Below are 18,300 nucleotides of genomic sequence, written 5' to 3' on the forward strand. Positions count from 1 at the left end.
TTGGCTGAATTATTTACTTACTCTTATTCTAAAACTTTACTCTGCCTTTCCCTCTTATCCACAGGAGATCACTTATGAGGTCCTTAGGACTCCCACCATAGGAGGTCAAGTATTTCATAATTTGGTTGGTTACTTGTCCGAGACAGCTGCATCAGGGAATGTCAAGTGCAACCAACCAGAACCATTCGTGAATTGTCATAGCAGCTTTATTGTTAGTCACCTGTTACAAAAAAAGCTCACCCCAGATTGACCACATTCCCTTGGGCAAAGTCAGATAAGCCTTCAGGGATTCAGAGCAGGGATGAAATGTTATCGGTTTGCACCGGTTGGGTGGACCAGTAATAATAAAAACTACCGGCTCGGGTGAACTGGTAGTAAAAAAAAGCTACTACTTTGTCCGAATTGGAAATACCCAGTGGTATTTTCAATGATCAGCTGTGCCGCGCAATTTATATTCATTAGAAAGCAGGAAATCCTGCTTTCTAGTGAATCTAAATTGCCCAGCACAGCTGTTCCCCCCTTGCTGTTCTACTTACCTTCTTAAGGCTCCTTTTTCCACGCGCATGCATTTGGTGCGCACCGTGCATGCGCAGGCAGCAAACCAGTAGGAAACTGCAGAAGATTTCACCACTGATTCAGAGGTAGGTCAGGTCTAAGTTGCTTTCTGCAGTGCAAAGACTCTAAGCTCAGCCCCTTCTTAACTCCTCCCTCCAATCTGTCTGGAGATGCCACCCCAGGGGAAGAATGAACAGTAATCTTCCTCCTCCTAACTTTCTTACATGATTGAATTTGCCACACACCACACAAATGAAAAGGTGCATCCTTTTTTTTTTAAAAAAAAGAACTTTATTCAATAATTATATCATTAGCTGAGTTTAGCCATTATACAGCATATACATAAGGGATGAGAGAGGTGGGAGTTCTTCCATTCATCTACCACCTTCCTCTGCTTATAACTTTGCCAAAATGGCTGCAAAAGATCTTTTCTTCCTTGTTTATTATAGGAATTAGTGGCTTCATGGCATGGGAATCCAGGACTCTTAAATCTACAGCAAGTAGGTAGCCTGGGTTTTGGCAGCTTGGCAGCGGACATGATTAGATGAGACAGCTCAGGTTGTGAGAAAATATGGGCAAAACAGGGAGTCAGTTGGTAAGGCAAGAAGAGAGGAGCAGTGGGCATTTTCTCTGGGGAATGACAGACACAGATAAATAACAAAAAGGATTCTTCCCTCCATTCCACGGCGGGTAAGGAAGGGGTAGTTACTAGACCAGTGATGGCGAACCTTTTGGCTCGACATGTCAAAACTTCAAAAAATACCTAACTTGACTCTGCTGACCTCTCTCTCTCTCTCTCTCTCACACACACACACACAGAGAGAGAGAGAGAGAGAGAGAGAGAGAGAGGGAGAAAAATAATTCCCTACCCCCATCTAGGCCACCCTGAACATTAGCCCAGGACTCTACTTCATCCCTAGTACCACCACCGCCGCTAATAAAGACTACCTTGCGCAGTTCCCAAGGCACAAGAGCTTTAAGCTATGGCAGAATTTCCTCCGTGGCCCAACATTCCCCCAGGATCTGCTATGTGCCACTTACCTTTAGGGGATGTTCTCCTTCTGCTAACAGGCTCTTGGAGCCTACCTGACTTTGCTTCAGTCAAATGAGGCTTTAAAGCGGCTTTGGAGAATGCTCTTCCATGGTTTTCAAAGCCTTCAGAAACCGCACAAAAACGCAACTTGTTCTTGCATGATTTTCAGAGGCTTAGGAGGCTGTGTAAAAGGATGACTCTCCTGCTTGACTTCTGGAGGCTCCAGAGGGTGTACAAAAGCACACTTCAGTCTTGCCTGGCCTCCACAGTCTCTGAAAACTGCAGGAGAATGGGGTGTGCTTTTGAGAATAGTTGTTGAGTGTTGGCATAAACTCTGCTGTGTTACTCAAAATGTTGTGGTGTGTCAGCTTTGACATGCATGTCATAGGTTTGCCATCACTGTCCTAGACAATGTGTTCTCTTGGTCTAGGCAGCTGCACTTTCTGGCTTTTTTCAAATCCTGGGCCCTAGACAATGCAGTGGGTACTAATACACCTATAGAGTAGCCTACAGGGCTTTAGAGAGGCAGGATCTCCCCATGGTTCATGCCTTAGGGCTGGCAGGAGGGAAATAGGAAGTGCCGGCAAAAAGTTTGCTTGAGACTACTGAAGTTCCCAGGAACTCAGCTGGCAGCTTCAACTCTCGGGTGGCAAAAGCTGCCAATTTATTTATTAGATTTATTCCTTGCCTTTCCACCAAGGTTCAAGGCAGCTTCCATGAGGAACTCCTGCTGTTTTATCCCTACAAAAGCAACCCTGTGAGGTAGGTTGGCCTGAAAGAAAATAAATGGCCCAAAGTCACCCCGTGAATTTCCATGGCTAAGAGAAGTCTTGGCCCTGCTTCTCCCTAGTCCTAGTCCAACACCTTAATCACTCACTATACCTCTGCCACCCTAGTTGTCACTGGGTGACACCAGCCCAGAAGGGAAGAATGGAGATGTTATTGGGGTGCAAATTTGGGGTTCCTTGGTATCCTTTTTTCCTGCTGGGCTGTGGGCTGCTTTGGGTTGCTCCTACCCCCATTGAGGAACCATATGGACCCCCAAATCTTCCTCATAAAGCAAGGCAGCACTAAAAACTGTCAGTGGCTCATCTGGAGAGTGGGCTAGCTGGCCAGACACGAGGTCCACACAGAGGGTATCATCGGACTCCATTGGGACAATGAGAGTGAAGACTGCCAAAGCACCAGCACTTGGTTGGCTCTCAGCCACTGGTTTGTTCTCCAGTCCTTCAGGCTGATATCCAGCCGAGTCGCTGCGGGCAATGGCCTTGTTGGAAAGCGAGAGCACTGCCTCAATCTTCTCACCTCTGTGCCCGGTCAAAATTGCGCTGACCAGATAGCGGCCAGAAACAGGAGCCGTGAATGTTCCTGAAGGGAAAAAAAGCACAGAACCACCATTGGGCAAAGAAAGAGATTTTGCCTTTAATCCTAGTTTACAGAGTACACATTAGGAGCTGGAGACCAAGTCTTAATTTCAGAGATGGCTAGGGGATGATCTGGCAGAAAAAAGAGCCCGAAGAAGAAATTTATTGTTTATCATTGGGTCATAGTCACAATGGCAATATGCAACTTCAGCAGTGGAGATGGCATGCTGAATTTTAGCGGCTAAGGCATCGTAGCGAAAAAAATATTGCAGCATTCAGGTTCATCCTAAAGCATCTGGTAGGCTATTACCCTTCCATGGGAAGATAAAGGTAAAGGTTCCCCTCACACACATATGCTAGTCGTTCCTGACTCTAGGGGGCTCATCTCCGTTTCAAAGCCGAAGAGCCAGCGCTGTCCGAAGATGTCTTTGTGGTCATGTGGCCAGCATGACTCAACGCCAAAGGCATACAGAATGCTGTTACCTTCCCACCAAAAGTGGCCCTATTTTTCTATTTGCATTTTTTATGTGCTTTCGAACTGCTAGGTTGGCAGAAGCTGGGACAAGCTCACCCCGTTACGCGGCACTAGGGATTCGAACCGCCGAACTGCCGACCTTTTGATCGACAAGCTGAGTGTCTTAGCCACTGAGTCACCGTGCCCCTTTTCCATGGGAAATTGGATGCTAAATGAGCGGTCTGACTCAGCTGCAGATTCCTTCATGCTATTATGACAACCATCCCATCCCATATATTCTTTTCACCTTACATTCACTAACCTGTATTTGGGTCATAGAAATTGCCATCGTTCACCAGCTCCTTGTCAAAGATGATGGTTCCAGTATTGACATGCCAGCTTGTCAGAGCTGCTGAGAAGGAGACTTTGGGCATTCTTCCAGGTGGACCTGGTGGTCCTGCAAGAGAATTGGGAGGAGAAAGAATCACCGTCTACCAACTTGCTTGCTTTCTCCCCCTACCCTATCCTAATGTACCAGATTTTCAATTTACCAGTAATCACATTGGTCCATTTATAGAAAACATGACAATTAAAACTGTGATCTCCCCTAGCGCCTATAATCCAAACAACAGCCTGTAAATATTATCCTCTGTTTTCCTCCATTACTCCATCCCTACCCCATAACATTAGGCCTGGGTACATTAGGCCTGGGTACCTACGGGACCGCCTGCTGTTACCACATGCCTCCCACCGACCCGTACGCTCTCACAGAGAGGGACTTCTCAGGGTGCCGTCCGCCAAACAATGTCGGCTGGTGGCCCCCAGGGGAAGGGCCTTCTCTGTGGGGGCTCCCACACTCTGGAACGAGCTTCCCCCAGGTTTATGCCAAATACCTGACCTTCGGACTTTTCGCCGCGAACTGAAGACACACCTTTTTATCCGCGCGGGACTGGCTTAAATTGAATTTTAAATGTCAAATTTTATTAATTTTAAATGGGGTTTTTTAGTGTATGGTAAATTTTTAAATTGTCAGGCTAATTTAAATAAGTTTTTTAAATTGCATTTTAATTGTATTTTGTATTGTTTGTTTTATTCTGCCTGTACACCGCCCTGAGTCCTTCGGGAGAAGGGCGGTATAAAAATCAAATAAATAAATAACATAAATAAATAAAACATTACAGAAACAGGGGAGATGAAATAAACTGTCTGAAAAGGAGACTTCCATTTATCATAGTGCAGTAGTAAAGCATATAAGCCATCCCACTACCAATCAAGTGTAACACTAAACCCCTTTTCTACTACAAACTTTAGAGCACTTTTGCTACCAGTTCTAAACTAGATAGAACACAGGACTTAATCGTTCCAATTTCCTAGGTTTAAGCCTTCAGTTTCCTGCAAGAATAGAAATTACTTCTCTTCCACATCTCATTATCTAGTCTTTATTACCTTGTTTTCCAGGGAAACCTGCAAAAAAAAAAAGAGTCACATGAATACAGGTATGGCCATACCTTGCACTTCTTACTGCATTGTCTTCCTACTTACTATACGACTGCAGGTCAAATAAGGAGAGAGTTTGCCCTTAGATGCAAGACTGCATTGAGCAACATCTAGTTAAGTTCATAGTTGAAGGTTTGTCAACTGTCACTTCTGCACACTGCACACCCACAAGAATATTCTGGTACAATTCTTCCCATTATCGTCCTAATTTAGACCTTCCTTGTTTTTTTTAAGCCTTATCCATTATAAAAAAAAAATCCAATCTCAATTTCCTTGTAAGAAAATCTGCTTAATCCAAGAACTAGACTTGTTGCAGCTGTTTTTCTTCTGTCGGAAAAATCATTCATTGGGAAACCCTAAAACTCTTATCACTAACATATTTGGCAAGGATCACTATGGAATGGAAGGGAATGAGAGAGTTTGAAGAGACACAGCATTTACTAAGCAGTAGCACTCATCTTTTTGGGAGCATTGTATATTAAAGGTACAGACTACAACACCAAGAGTACTTGAACTTAGTTTCTCACCTGGAGGTCCCTCTATGCCAGTCTTTCCATCCTTGCCAGGAGGTCCCATCAGACCTGGAGGGCCCTGTTTTCCCATGGGGCCTGGAAGACCCGGAGGGCCTGAAAATTAGAAATTAGACAGTCATTCTAGATCAGGGGTCTCTAACCTTGGCAACTTTAAGACTTGTGGACTTCAACTCCGAGAGTTCCTCAGCCAGCTGAGCTGGCTGAGGAACTCTCGGAGTTGAAGTCCACAAGTCTTAAAGTTGCCAAGGTTGGAGACCCCTGTTCTAGATAGTACCTCACAAGAAAGGGGAAGATGGTCAGGATCTACAGATAGTCCTCGACTTAAAACAGTTCATTTAGTGACCGTTTAAAGTTACAACGGCACTGAAAAAAAGTGACTAATAACCGTTTTTCACATTTACGACCATTGCAGTATTCCGCACAGTCAAGTGATCAAAATTCAGATGCTGGGCAACGAACTCATATTTATGACGGTCTCAGTGTCCCGGGGTCAGGGGGTACCCTTTTGCAACCTTCTTGACAAGCAAAATCAACGGGGAAACCAGATTCACTTAACAACCCATATAACTAACTTATCAGCTGCAGTGATTCACATAACACCTGTGGCAAGAGAAGTCGTAAAATGGGGCAAAACTCATTTAACAAATGTCTCACGTAGCCAAAGAAATGTTGGGCTCCATTGTGGTCGTCAATCAAAGACTACCCTGTACTACACCAACCATGATTCCTACCTCAGATGAAACCCTCCTCCTCCTCCTCCTCCTAGTCCACCTTTCCCCATCAGAGCTGCTAAAAGTACCTGTGAAGTCCTGCAGTGTAAGGTCATGCAGCTGACCCTTCAGGGTATGAAGGGAGCCATTGAGAGTACTGAGGTGGCGGTGGATGGTGCCCAACTGGCTGCCATGGATCTTCTCTAACAAGGCTCCGTGGCTGCGCAGTGTCCCATTCACTTCATGAACGCAGCCCCACAAAGCCGAGATGTGCTTGTCCAGTCCTTCCTTAATCTTGCGCAAGCTCCCCGAGACATGGTCTAGTCGTTCACAGGTGCCTTCCAGCTTAGTCAGTCGCTCTGCCAGACCCCCCGAGGCCCTCCGGCAGTCCGACGCCTCCACTTGTAGGGTACCGCTGAACCGCTGAACCTCATGACCCAGGTCCTGGAAGCGCACCTCACTCTCGCCCACGTGCTCCGTCACCTCCTGCTGCACACGGTTGATCTCTGTGATGATGCGATCCTTGGTCGTGCCCAATTCATGAATGTCCGTTTCATGCTTTTCCACTGTGGCCTGCAGCCCAGCCAGGGTCTCATTGAGTGAGCTGAAGCCCAAGATCACCTCGGAGAGCTCTCCCTGCAGAGACTGAAGGTGGATGCTAGAGCTGCCGCCAATCACGCTGAAGCCATCCAAAGGTTTGGAAGTCTCCACTTGCTCAGTACCCAGTTCTGGCTTTTCCCCCATTGGCCGGCAGGCTGTTTGACAGGTTTCCACCTGCTCCCTGAGCTGCACCATTTCTCCCCATAGCTGGGAGCAGCTCTGACTGCAGGGATGGTGCTCCAATCTCTCGACCCCTTGCTCCAATTTATCCAAGCGCTTATTGGTGCGATTGGAATAACGTATCAAATCCGGCGGCCCCGCACTCATGGAAATCACCACCCGGTTCTCAAGCTCGCCGATTTCTCCGGCCAGCTTGCCAAGGGCATCGCTGTTTGCCCCCACCAAGCCTTGCAAGTTGCGCAATTTCCCCGACACGTCGAGCTGGTGGAGGTTGGAGCCCAGCAAGCGCAGCTGGCCCTCGTTGTCCAGCACGCGCCGTTCCAGGTCACTTAAGATGTTGCTGATCTGCGAGTCCTGGTTGCCCGGTTCGGTGCAAAGCTGGGTACAGGCGTGAACGGAGACGCGGACCCGCTCCAGCGCCCCCTGCTGCTGTAGGCTACTGTCCTTCAGCCCGCCGATGTCCCGGGACAGATTGGCCAGAGTTCGGCCCACGTGGCTCTGGAAGTCATTCAGACGGGAGAAGAGGAAGTCCAGCTGCCTCTCGGCTCGGCCGAGGCGATCGCCGGCTCCGTGCAGCATGACCTGCACGTCCTCCAAGTGCTCCAACAGGCCGCGCTGCGTGGTGTTGACGCGACTCTCCACCTCGGTCATTCGCCTGTCCACGCTCCAGGGCGGCTGCGGCTGGGCCGATGGCCGGGGCTGGCCTCCCACGTGCTCGTTCAGGGTGGCCACCGAATCGGAGACGGTTTCCAAGCCGCGCTCCAGCTCGCCCACCCGACCCTCCAGCTGAGGGCAGCACGCCTTGGGCACCTGCTCGGCCAGGCGGTTCACGTGCTGCTGGATGGCGCTCACGGCTTCGCGGTGCCGCTGGTCCAGGGAGGAGACCAACTTCTCCAGAGCTCGCAGTCGGTCGCGGTCCTCGGCTTGCTGCCGCTTCAGCTCCTCCGCGCCGGTCAGGCAGGAGGCGCAGGAGTCCTGCAAGCGCCGCTCCACTTCCCGCAGGACCTCGCCTCGGACGTCTGTCCCGTCGCCGCCGCCGCCCGCGCCTCGCCCGTTCTCGTGGCTGGCGATGCGGTTGTCGAGGCGCTGCAAGTGGCGCTGGATCTCGTTGAGGGTTTCCTTCATCTCCGGGTGCGCGGCGGCGGCGTCTGCTGGCTGCTGTTTGCCGTTCAGGGAGGTTTCCACTGCCCGGCGCACATCTTCGGTCAGCTTGGCGTTATTGGCCTGCATGGTGGACTGCAAGTCTTGCAGTTGCTTGGTCAGGCTCTGCACTTTTTCTTCCAGCTGTTGGACTTTCGCCGAGTCCCTGTGTCCTAAATGGAGAGATTGAAAAGTGCATCAGGGCGCTTTGGCTTGAATTTATCGACTTGACAAAAGAGCGGGGAACTTAAACCTGAGTGGCTTGCTTAACTCTTTAAGGCAGCCTCCCTGAACCTGCTTCTCTTCTTGTTTGGAGGACAGCATGCAAAACACCAATGACCAAGCCATGGTGGAAGTTTAATCCAACTCTTCTATTTGAGATGCCCTATATACCAGTAGAAAAGAATATATGGAGTTCAGGGTTGAGCAGGGGAATCCTTGGTGCCCAGCTGTTTGCTTGCAGATGTTTTGCTGTGTATGCTAAACGGAGCAAACTCTCATTTGTTGCACTGGTGTTACCTAGTTGAATAATTAATCATCTGAAAACAACCAATCAAGCTCAGAGAGCGCCAAGGACTCCAGACTAGGAAGGGTAGCTGGAAACTTAGATCATTTTCCTGAAACCAAAATTGCATTAAGCAAAGCTTAAAATGATTCTTGGAATATTCTAGCACAAATCACATAAGCCTTTTCCTTACATGCAGTTTTCATTGGCATCTCAATGCTCTTTGATATAATGATACGCTGGTCCTTTGCAGAATGTAAATCCCCTTTCCCCCCCAAATAGAATGACACAGAACCATGAGGTGTTGATATTATTGTCCCCCCCCACTCCAATTTTTGAAAACTATGTTAATGCAACAAACCGGCTTTTATCAGTAATTATAAGACGGAAGTATTTTAGTATGATTCCATTATTCCCTGAGTCCTTAGGGAGATAGGGCGGTATAAAATACGAATAAATAAAATAAATAAAATAATATTTATTGCATTTATATGCTACCCATCTCGTGGTTAAGCGATTCTGGGCAGCATGAGTGCGAAACACATGTCATTGGCTATTCATCAACCAGCATGTTTTCATTGTAATCACCAATGAGAACAATACATTTTATTAACTAGCCAGGAAAGCATGTAACTTTAAATTATTCTAGAATAAAGTTATTCTATACCTTAATGAAAAAAAGTTCCTTCCTGGAACTTAATCTGAAGAAAAGAAAAGATTAATAGCTTTTTTTCAGCCTATGGCCAAGAAATGGGTAACTTCAGGATACAAAGTTTTGCTGGATTAGGCCCAAGCTCCCTCTCATTCAGCACTATTTCTTCCAGTAGCAATGGGCTAGTATGGGAAGCTGATGATGGCTCCTCGTTTAACTTGCCTCCAAAAGCTGGCCTTCCAAAATGCACTGTATTTGAATAAGGAAAAACCTAAGGACATCTCTCCATGCATTTATTGAATCCTCTTTAAAATCATCTCTTTAAACCTCTTTAGAATAATCTTGTGAGAGACTGAATCTCCCCACATCTGGCACTTATCTTCCCATTAGCTTCCTTCAACAATGAGCAGCTGCAAAGATGCTGGGTAGATTGTTTTTGAAAGCGATTTGACAGGTGCATCTTGTCGCAGGGTGAGAAAAAGAGCCTGGCTAAAATGCCGTCTCTTCAGCCGTTAAAGATCGAAGAGCTCCACTGCTCTTCATGTCCTCTGACAATGTCATGGAGATTCTCCCAGGGGTAGGAAGCATGGGAAAATACCCAATGCAAGGAATCAAAGTCATGCTAATGTACATTTAGGCTGAGAAAATCTGGGAAGAGGTTTGTGGCAGGGGAAACCAGAGTGAGGAGTTGCCGGTGTTGGAAGCCAACCAAGTGAGAATCTGTGAAGTTGTGCTGCAAGATTGCCAAGTTAATAAACCCAGAGAAACCATCAATCTTTCAAAAGGCAATCTTTAAAGAGTCAATCTCTTAGGAAGCTGGAAAAATGCTATGATTGGTGCTCCATATACATACATTTGCATGTGCTGATCACATTCATAGCTATGCTTCGCCTTCCTCATCTCAGAGCTTTTCTTTTATGCTAGGAAAACCATAGGGGGTGGGTGGGAGTTACCACACAAGGGGAAGAATGTAGATTTTTTAAAAAAAAAAGAGAGCAATCATACCACCACAGCAAACTGGAAACTTTATTTACACCTTTTCCGTTTACCTTCTCCACCACTGAGTGGGTTGCCAAAGCCAGCTAGGTTGGGTCGACCAGGCTGAGGTCGTGGTCGGTTGGTAGTAAGTAGCGTCCCACTTTCCGCACAGTCGTCACCTGAATAGCCAGGGCAGCAGCGCCACTCCAAGTCTGAGACCATCTTGTAGGCCACCTTATAGCGTGGGCGCACAAAACTCCGGTATCTGTCAGGTAGAAGAAAGAGCCTGGAGTAAGAAATGGGCCGGGGGTCTTTTAGGGGTTAGCTATTTGCTTGGAGAAGTAATAATATTCTTGGCAGGCAAACTGCTAGCATTACGTATTTCCCTTGTTAGGGGTGAGGTGGTTCTCTATAGCATTCTTGTCACCCAGAGCTCGCGGCATATATTACTCAGAAGAAGCTAAAAGCTCCTCTAGTTCAGAGGTCTCCAACCTTGGCAACTTTAAGCCTGGTGGACTTCAACTCCCAGAACTCCCCAGCCAGCTTTGCTGGCTGGGGGATTCTGGGAGTTGAAGTCCGCCAGACTTAAAGTTGCCAAGGTTGGAGACCTCTGCTCTAGTTTGAACAAGCATTGGTCTCTCTTCCTGGACAAATAGGCTTGACATTGCCTGACCTAAAAAAACTAAACAGGGTCAAACCTGCTTAATGCTTAAGTAGGAGACCACCAGAAATCCTTCAGATGTAGGCTACCCTGGGAAATAAAAAGTTTGCAATTCCAAAGTTTACCACTAGGAGGAAGCAGATCACTTCCATGTGCACGGCCCATTAACTTTTATTGGCACTGGGATGGGTGCCGTTTCCCTGATGGACTGGGCACACGCCAGGCAACAGCCACAGGCATCTCTTCTCCATATGCCCAGAAAAGTCATGACCTCTTACTCCACCCAGCTAGCAAGTCAACCTGCCAGTGAAGCTGGGATCAATGCGATTGAGTAGGGGACAAATGCGTTCTGTTTGCCCTACTGGTGTTTTCAGTCCAAACCCAATTCTACATGTTCTGCAATGACTGGGAACGGTAAGAGATTTACAGTGACTTACACAGGTGTTCCCTTTTCCCTGCTTGCCCCTCACTCACATGACAACACGAGGACACTGGAGTTGTCCCCAAGCACATGGCTGATACTCTGGTTTCACATATGTGTCGACTCCATCCTCCACCACACAGCTCACACTCCGGGATACCACATAGGCGCACCAATTCCTGCAATGGTGCAAGAAAGGAAGGTTGGGTTGATCCAAAACAAGGATTTTGTTCTACTCCAGCCCATGCAGTCAACCTACTTGCACAGCAAATAGTAGTGAACCCCAAAATCTATCCCACTTCCAGATTCCCACGTACGAGAGATGCTCTAATTCAGGTCTGAGGCCAGGACCTAAGTGGCTTCATTTTCAGGGAGATTCTCTGAACAGCATGTTTCTAACTCCTGCTTATTCCACATTGCTAAAGATAAAGAGCAACGTTGCTTTGACATATTTGGCACAAAGATTCAGCTTCTAGAGAGAGAATGCGGATTTGAAAGATGCCTTAAATTTTAATGCTTGTTTTAAATTAATCCCCAAAACAAAGCATGGGATTCAAGCGAAAGCCAGAGGCAGATGTGCCTAGACACACTTTGATGTTAATCTAAACTAAGAGACTCCTCTTCGTTGTTGCTATTGTTGCTTGAAACAAAGAGACTTTGATGAAGACCAAAAAAGATACTGAGTGGAGAAACTTGGTGCTGAGCTACAGAACTGGGGCATGGCTATACAAAGACAATATAGGATGGGGGAGACTTGGCTCTGAATAGAACATCTGAAAAGAGTCTGTTGCTATTGACCAAGTTGAGCCAGCAATGTGATGCAGCTGCTAAAAAGGCAAATGAAATTGTTCCTTTCCACAGACTCTATTTGGAGAGGTAGTTCAAAAATAGAATAGAATAGAATTTTTATTGGCCAAGTGTGATTGGACACACAAGGAATTTGTCTTGGTGCATATGTTCTTAGTGTACATAAAAGAAAAGATACGTTCATTAAGGTACAACATTTACAACACAATTGATGGTCAATATATCAATATAAAACATAAGGATTGCCAGCAACAAAGTTACAGTCATACAGTCATAAGTGGAAAGAGATTGGTGATGGGAACTATGAGAAGATTAATAGTAGTGCAGATTTAGTAAATAGTTTGACAGTGTTGAGGGGATTATTTGTTTAGCAGAGTGATGGCCTTCGGGGAAAAACTGTTCTGGTGTCTAGTTGTTCTGGTGTGCAGTGCTCTATAGCGTCGTTTTGAGGGTAGGAGTTGAAACAATTTATGTCCTGGATATGAGGGATGTGACATAAAAGGCGGTGACATGTTGGAGCAAGCTCAGATGAGGGCTACTGGGAAGTGTAAAGGGTCTGAAAGCCAGCCCTATGATGTCCCAAGGGTGCTTTTTCAGAAGGCAACTGGACTTTTGTTTTTCTTGAAAACGTTTGGCTTTTCATCCAAGAAGCTTCTTCAGTTCTGACTCAATGATGGAGGACACATTTGAAATACTCAGGTGACCTTGAGGGCACAGATAAAGCTCCTAGTGGCCTCACTGACTTTCAGAAAGAATGCTAACTACCAGATGACTGCAAGGAATATAAATCTTTCCATCGTCCATGATTCAATCAGAACTGAAGAAGCTTCTTGGATGAGAAGTGAAATGCCTTCAAGGAAAAAGAAAGTCCAGTTGCCTTTTGAAAAAGCACCTTTGGGACAACCATGACCTGGATGACTGGGAATCTTCATAAACATTCAGCCCTATGATGAGCAGCAAAAAAAACTGGACAGAAAAAAAGAAAAAGGCTGACGGAAGTCTTCAATTACCTGAACAGCTGTCACAAGAAAAAGGAAGAGATTTATTTTCCATTGCCGCAGAGGCAAGACCAGAACCAATGGGTTAAAATTACAAGGAAGGAGTCCAGCCTTTATGTTAGGAAGACTATATGTGTTATCAGCCAATGGAACAGGCTGTCACACAAAATAGTGAGTTGCCTTTCAGTGGAGATCTTCCGGCAGAGGGGAGATAATCAGAGAGGCAATGTAAGGGATCCTGTATGGACTAGGGCAGGGGTCTCCAACCTTGGAACCTTTAAGCCTGGAGGACTTCAACTTCCAGAATGCTGGGAGTTGAAGTCCTCCAGGCTTAAAGTTGCCACGGTTGGAGACTCCTGGACTAGGGTGTTTGACTAGAACAATGCTTCTAATGTCCTTTTCTGTGATTAGACTACTGAGAATCATATGATTATGGCAGTATAAAAAATCTGACAGATTAGATAGGCAGTGATGCCATGTGCCCAATTGGCTGGCAGATACACTGTAAACTGATCATGAACTGTGGAATCCCACTGCCCTAGTGAGAGAAAATGTATTATCTCCCACTACTGTAGCGTAGTAGTGAACCCCTCATAATGTTGAGTAACAGAGGAAATGGCACCCAAGCAATCCCCTCTTCTTTTGTCTCTTGGCAATGCACTTAATGAAGGAATCCTAACTCCCTGCTTGCTTGCTTACTTTCCTTGCCACCAAGACCCCAGTGGCAACACACGTTGGAGCCAGGTGAATTGCCTCAAGAATGCTTTTCACCTTTGTTCGGACAGAGCCTTAAGGCCTAATGGCCTTTAATCAAGGAGGGCTGCAACCTGTGAAGAGATAATTCTGCTAAAAAAGAACCAGGTCAAAGGCCAGGCAGGGATGCCTCTCTCCATTATTGGAAAAGGTTAGTCTGAACTAACAAGTCACTCCCCTACTGGTTAATATTTGCCCAGCTCAACTTATCATATTCCCCATCCTCGCAGAGGAAGTTCAGGTATTTCCTGCATGCCCAGGTCAACTTGAGAAAGGAATTCATATGAAATGGTAATGGATTGATCCTCTAACATTGCGTTGAGAATCTTTCCTGCACTATAATTACTAGGGCAATATTTTGAACAGGGGCAGTTCAAATCAGGCTTCAGAACGTATAAGCCTTTTCCCATTATCTGGTGCTCAACATTTGTGCCTCCACGGAGAGCCGCCAGAAGGCCCCACTCTGTTGGGAATTTCCAGCAGATGGCAAAACTCATTGGTTTTGACAGCCTTTGGAGATCTGAGATAATATGTTGTTTCTGTCTGGCTGCTATTTTTGTATAATGTTTGTGCACTGATTCAGTACGTTTTCATAATGGATGATTCTAGTCTTGGTTGTTATAAGCTGCAATAGATGTGTGGCTGAAGAACTGCCTATAAATCTAACAACAAATAAATATCCTCCAGACCTCCAAAACCAGCCCACGAGAAGAGGCCCAACTAGGAAAAAGTGAGGGCCTATTCTGGGCAAATTATGGAGTACTTAAGATGGGAGGAGGAAGTGAAGGGTGATTGTATGAATGAACAAGTCTTGTATTACTTTGCTTTTCTCCTCTAATCTACAACTCTTGCCAAGATCCATTTCTTGTTACTATTTTCTGGAGCCCCTTTCTTTCTGCCTCTGTACAATGCTGCTCCTATTTCCCAAACTAGCTGCAAATTTACCCTGGAATCTAATTCCCCCTTTAAAAAGCAGTATCCATTCAAACCTCAACTGCTTTTGCTATTCCTCCCCACCCCACCCCACCTCACATTAGTTTAAGATTCTGAAGTACTGGAGAAAGCAGCAACTTCCTTACTTCTCCCACCCCAAGGAACGCTGTCTCCTGTTTCCATTATATGATTCTTCAGCATTTATCTCAATTCCTCAACATCCCACAAATATTTTGTGGTCACCTTGAGGCACAGTCCATAAAGACAACCCATTCCTAAGTCTTATTCTCATAAATACTAACAGCTTTACAATACATCCACAGTAGCAAGCAGGACTCTCCATCTCAAGCCTCCACACTCACCCCACATCTTTGGGAAAAGACCCCCCCGCCAAACAAAAGAAGAAGCGGATGGGGTGGGTAGCTAGACCAATTGTTTAGGATCACGTTGGGCATGGGGTAGTCCTCAGCCCTTAATTTGCATCCAGAGCCTCTTTCCACCTTCTGTTGGGAAAGATAAGCACATGGACAGGGATTGAAGTGTGTTGCTATGGAAACACCATTGTCACCACCTCTTTTCCATGTTCACTGTCAGGCATCTTTCTTGGGGTTTCAAGCCAGTGTATAATCAATCATTCATAACAACATATAATATAGCAGCAGATAAAGTCCATTACAGTAAATAGCAATAGATTATGAGGCTATTCATGGCTTGCTTCTATTCAGGTTGAAAATTTAAAACTGACATAGTGTGAGTCTAATTTCTCCCCCCCCCAAACCCCATGGTGGGATAAGCAATGGGTACTTTTAAACCTGCAATCTCATGCAATATAGATTTACCACTGCTAGGATGGGCAGCAAGCCATATCTAAATGTACAATACTTAAGCAAATAAAGGCCCTTCTCTTGCGGGGCCTTTTTCAACTCTCCATCCTTTTCTAACCAGCTCCTAAGTCTCCTCCATATCCTTTAAACCTCCTAGGAACATAAAAGCAGTCTTTTCCAGTGCCCTCCCTCAGGCCGGTGGCAGTAACCAGCTTCCCAGAAGCTCAGACGCAGAAGTGCATTATGCCTGTGAAAGTCTGACTTTCTTCTTTTTGCCCTTCCATTTCTTTCTGGAGGAGACGGCTTGATTTTGCCCCAGCCCTGCATCTGCCCTAGTCTGTAGAGTCAGCTGTCTTACCTGTGGCGACTGGCCACCCGGGCCCCATTGGTTGCTTGTGCTGTCCCTTGGAGCTGTGTGAAAGGCAGGTTGCTTCCTGTGTAGAGATTGTACCTGGGAGGGTAGTTCATGCCCCAGACCTCCCTGGCCAGGAGGCCCCACCAAATGCAGAGCCATGCAGTGGCCCCAGTACTGGCCATTCCAGTTCTTGGTGATCCTCTCCCTGGGCCCCTGGGTCAGCTGCACATGGCCTGGGCCCCTAGGCCCTTGGCAGCAGGGTCAGTGATGATGGCAGAGCAGGAGTCCTCCTTTCTTTCTGGCCCTCTCCCTGACGCTCAGCCTGCAGGCAAGACGTGGGCCGAGAGGGCTCTGTGCAGTCGCTCACTCCTCGCACACTGACAGCTTTGCAAACTTCCCAGAGCTGGCTTGCTCACTCCCCCCAACTTCCTGCCTGGCAACTCTGAGCCCCAGCGCCCTGCTCCCCCCACACCACTTAAGCATTCCCTATCCTGGGCTTCCCTGCTCCCTGCCCAACCGCTGGCTCCCTCACCCCTGGGTTGGCCTTGGCCCTCTGAACATCCCCTCCACCAGCCAGCCTCGTTCGAAATGGGGATTTTCTGCAGCCTCAGTTCCTGCTTGGCCACCCCCTCCCTCCTGTGCTGGGTTTGGGCTGCTTGCTCACATCTGCTTCTCGTTACAGTCAGGACGGGAATGGGGGGGAGGGAAGAGTGTGCAGGAATGAGAAAAAAACCGAGAGGGGTTGCGCGTGAAGCCCGACCAGCCCAAGGGAGTCAGCACAACACTGCTACTGAGTGAGGTCCCTGCCATAGGGCAAGAGGCCATGTACCCACCATGTGTGGACCCTGTGCTTTGACATGCCACACTTCCCTCCCCCCCACCCAGAGCTGGGGAAATGATCTCAGCTCTGGGTCCGATTCATGGGCCTTGGTGTCTGCTGCCCCTCCAGTTCTCCCACGTCACTAGCCAGGAGAGTTTCCAGCAAGCAGCTTGTCTGGCTAGTCCCCAAAGAGATGTGTGCATGTCTGTGTGTGAGAAAGGAATAGATCTGAGACAAGGGGAGCCTTTGTTTCTGAGAAGTGGGGTGGTATTCTCTGACTCGTTTCTTAGTCCTGCAATCTTGCTGCTCTTCCCTGGCCAGTCTCACCTGCTCCCCTTGACTACAGTCCAGCCATCCCACGCTGGGATTTCTTCCCAATGTCCCAAACAGGATTGCAATGAAACGTAGAGCCTGCAACTGTTGGAGAGGCCTGATTTTACACAAAGGGTCTTACTCAGTCCATCTGGGCCTAATGGCGCTACGCCCTTTGCCTCTAATTGTCCTGTTATATAGGAAGTTTTTGCCTAGAAGGTTCAAAATGCCTGAGGGCTTCCAGATAGGGCTAAAAATGCTGAGCAAAACAAAAAAAAAAAAAAGCAGATACCAAAATTGAATCTCCCTTAGAAGGACTGAATTCCCCATTCCCTTTATATGGAAAACAGAACATGTCAGAGTGAGATATCATCAAGTGATGCTATTTCCATGGCCAAATGCATATTATTTGACCTCTCTCTATTAACAACTTGTAGCTGTTCCCAGGACCCTCCTGGAAACCTTAGATCACATGACGCATGTACACACAGACACACACACGCACACCATCCTGGAAGGAAGAAGTATGTTTTCTTCAAGCTTCTAGAAGGACATCTAGTCCATGTGCATAACAATTCCTGTTCTGGCTACAGTAGTTCCAGAAAGCCAGTCTCAATGCTATGTTCTTATACCTCAGTAGAACTGGCAAAAGGAGATGGTATAATATGTCACAGCAGCAGCACTTATCCCAACCTTCCTGAATCTATAGACGTGCCTGGACTATAATACCCCTCATCCTCAAGAGCGGGAAATGCTGGGTGGGGTTTACTGCATAGATGTGTGTGCAGGTGAGTAATGAAACATATGTCTGTGCTGCCTCTCATCTATATGTGTTCATAGTGCATACCTGAACAGAGTGGTCTGGAGCATTCAGTTCATGCATCAGAGGTTTCAATGTTTTACAGATGTGAATGAAGAATATGAGCTGAGACAGACTTGGGTAAGGAAAATAGTATTATGCCACAGTACATACCTGTGTGATATGTAGCTCCAGGGCTGTTTACCTTCAAGGTACTGTAGTACAGTCGGGTGGGCTTCAAAAATTTTAGCAAGGGGTTCTGCCCAGTTGCTGGGTGGGCGTGGCCATGTCGGCCTCCTGCACCATGGCGGGGGTGGTGGCGTTTTTGCCCTCCCTGGGATCCGGAGGCTTTCCCCGAAAACAGCCTCCCCAGGCCCTCCTGAACTTCCGTTAGGCCCTCCCTGAGCCTCCATGTG

The 18,300-nt window shown here is 47.0% G+C and overlaps 1 protein-coding gene across 1 annotated transcript; it reads right to left on the minus strand.

The window, feature by feature from the left end:
* Positions 1 to 840: 840 nt before the first annotated feature.
* Positions 841 to 16,513, minus strand: EMILIN1 (elastin microfibril interfacer 1). The gene is made up of 8 exons (XM_058164676.1): positions 15,957 to 16,513; positions 11,337 to 11,462; positions 10,273 to 10,466; positions 6,236 to 8,239; positions 5,431 to 5,529; positions 4,853 to 4,870; positions 3,729 to 3,863; positions 841 to 2,956 (listed from the first exon to the last, which is right to left on the minus strand). Exons 1-8 carry the CDS (start codon positions 16,133 to 16,135, stop codon positions 2,601 to 2,603), a joined length of 3,111 nt encoding a protein of 1,036 aa, XP_058020659.1. The 5' UTR covers positions 16,136 to 16,513; the 3' UTR covers positions 841 to 2,600.
* Between the last annotated feature and the right edge of the window lie 1,787 nt (positions 16,514 to 18,300).

The sequence above is a fragment of the Ahaetulla prasina genome, chromosome 1 (genome assembly GCF_028640845.1).
Source record: "Ahaetulla prasina isolate Xishuangbanna chromosome 1, ASM2864084v1, whole genome shotgun sequence".
In the NCBI taxonomy this organism is placed as follows: domain Eukaryota; kingdom Metazoa; phylum Chordata; class Lepidosauria; order Squamata; family Colubridae; genus Ahaetulla; species Ahaetulla prasina.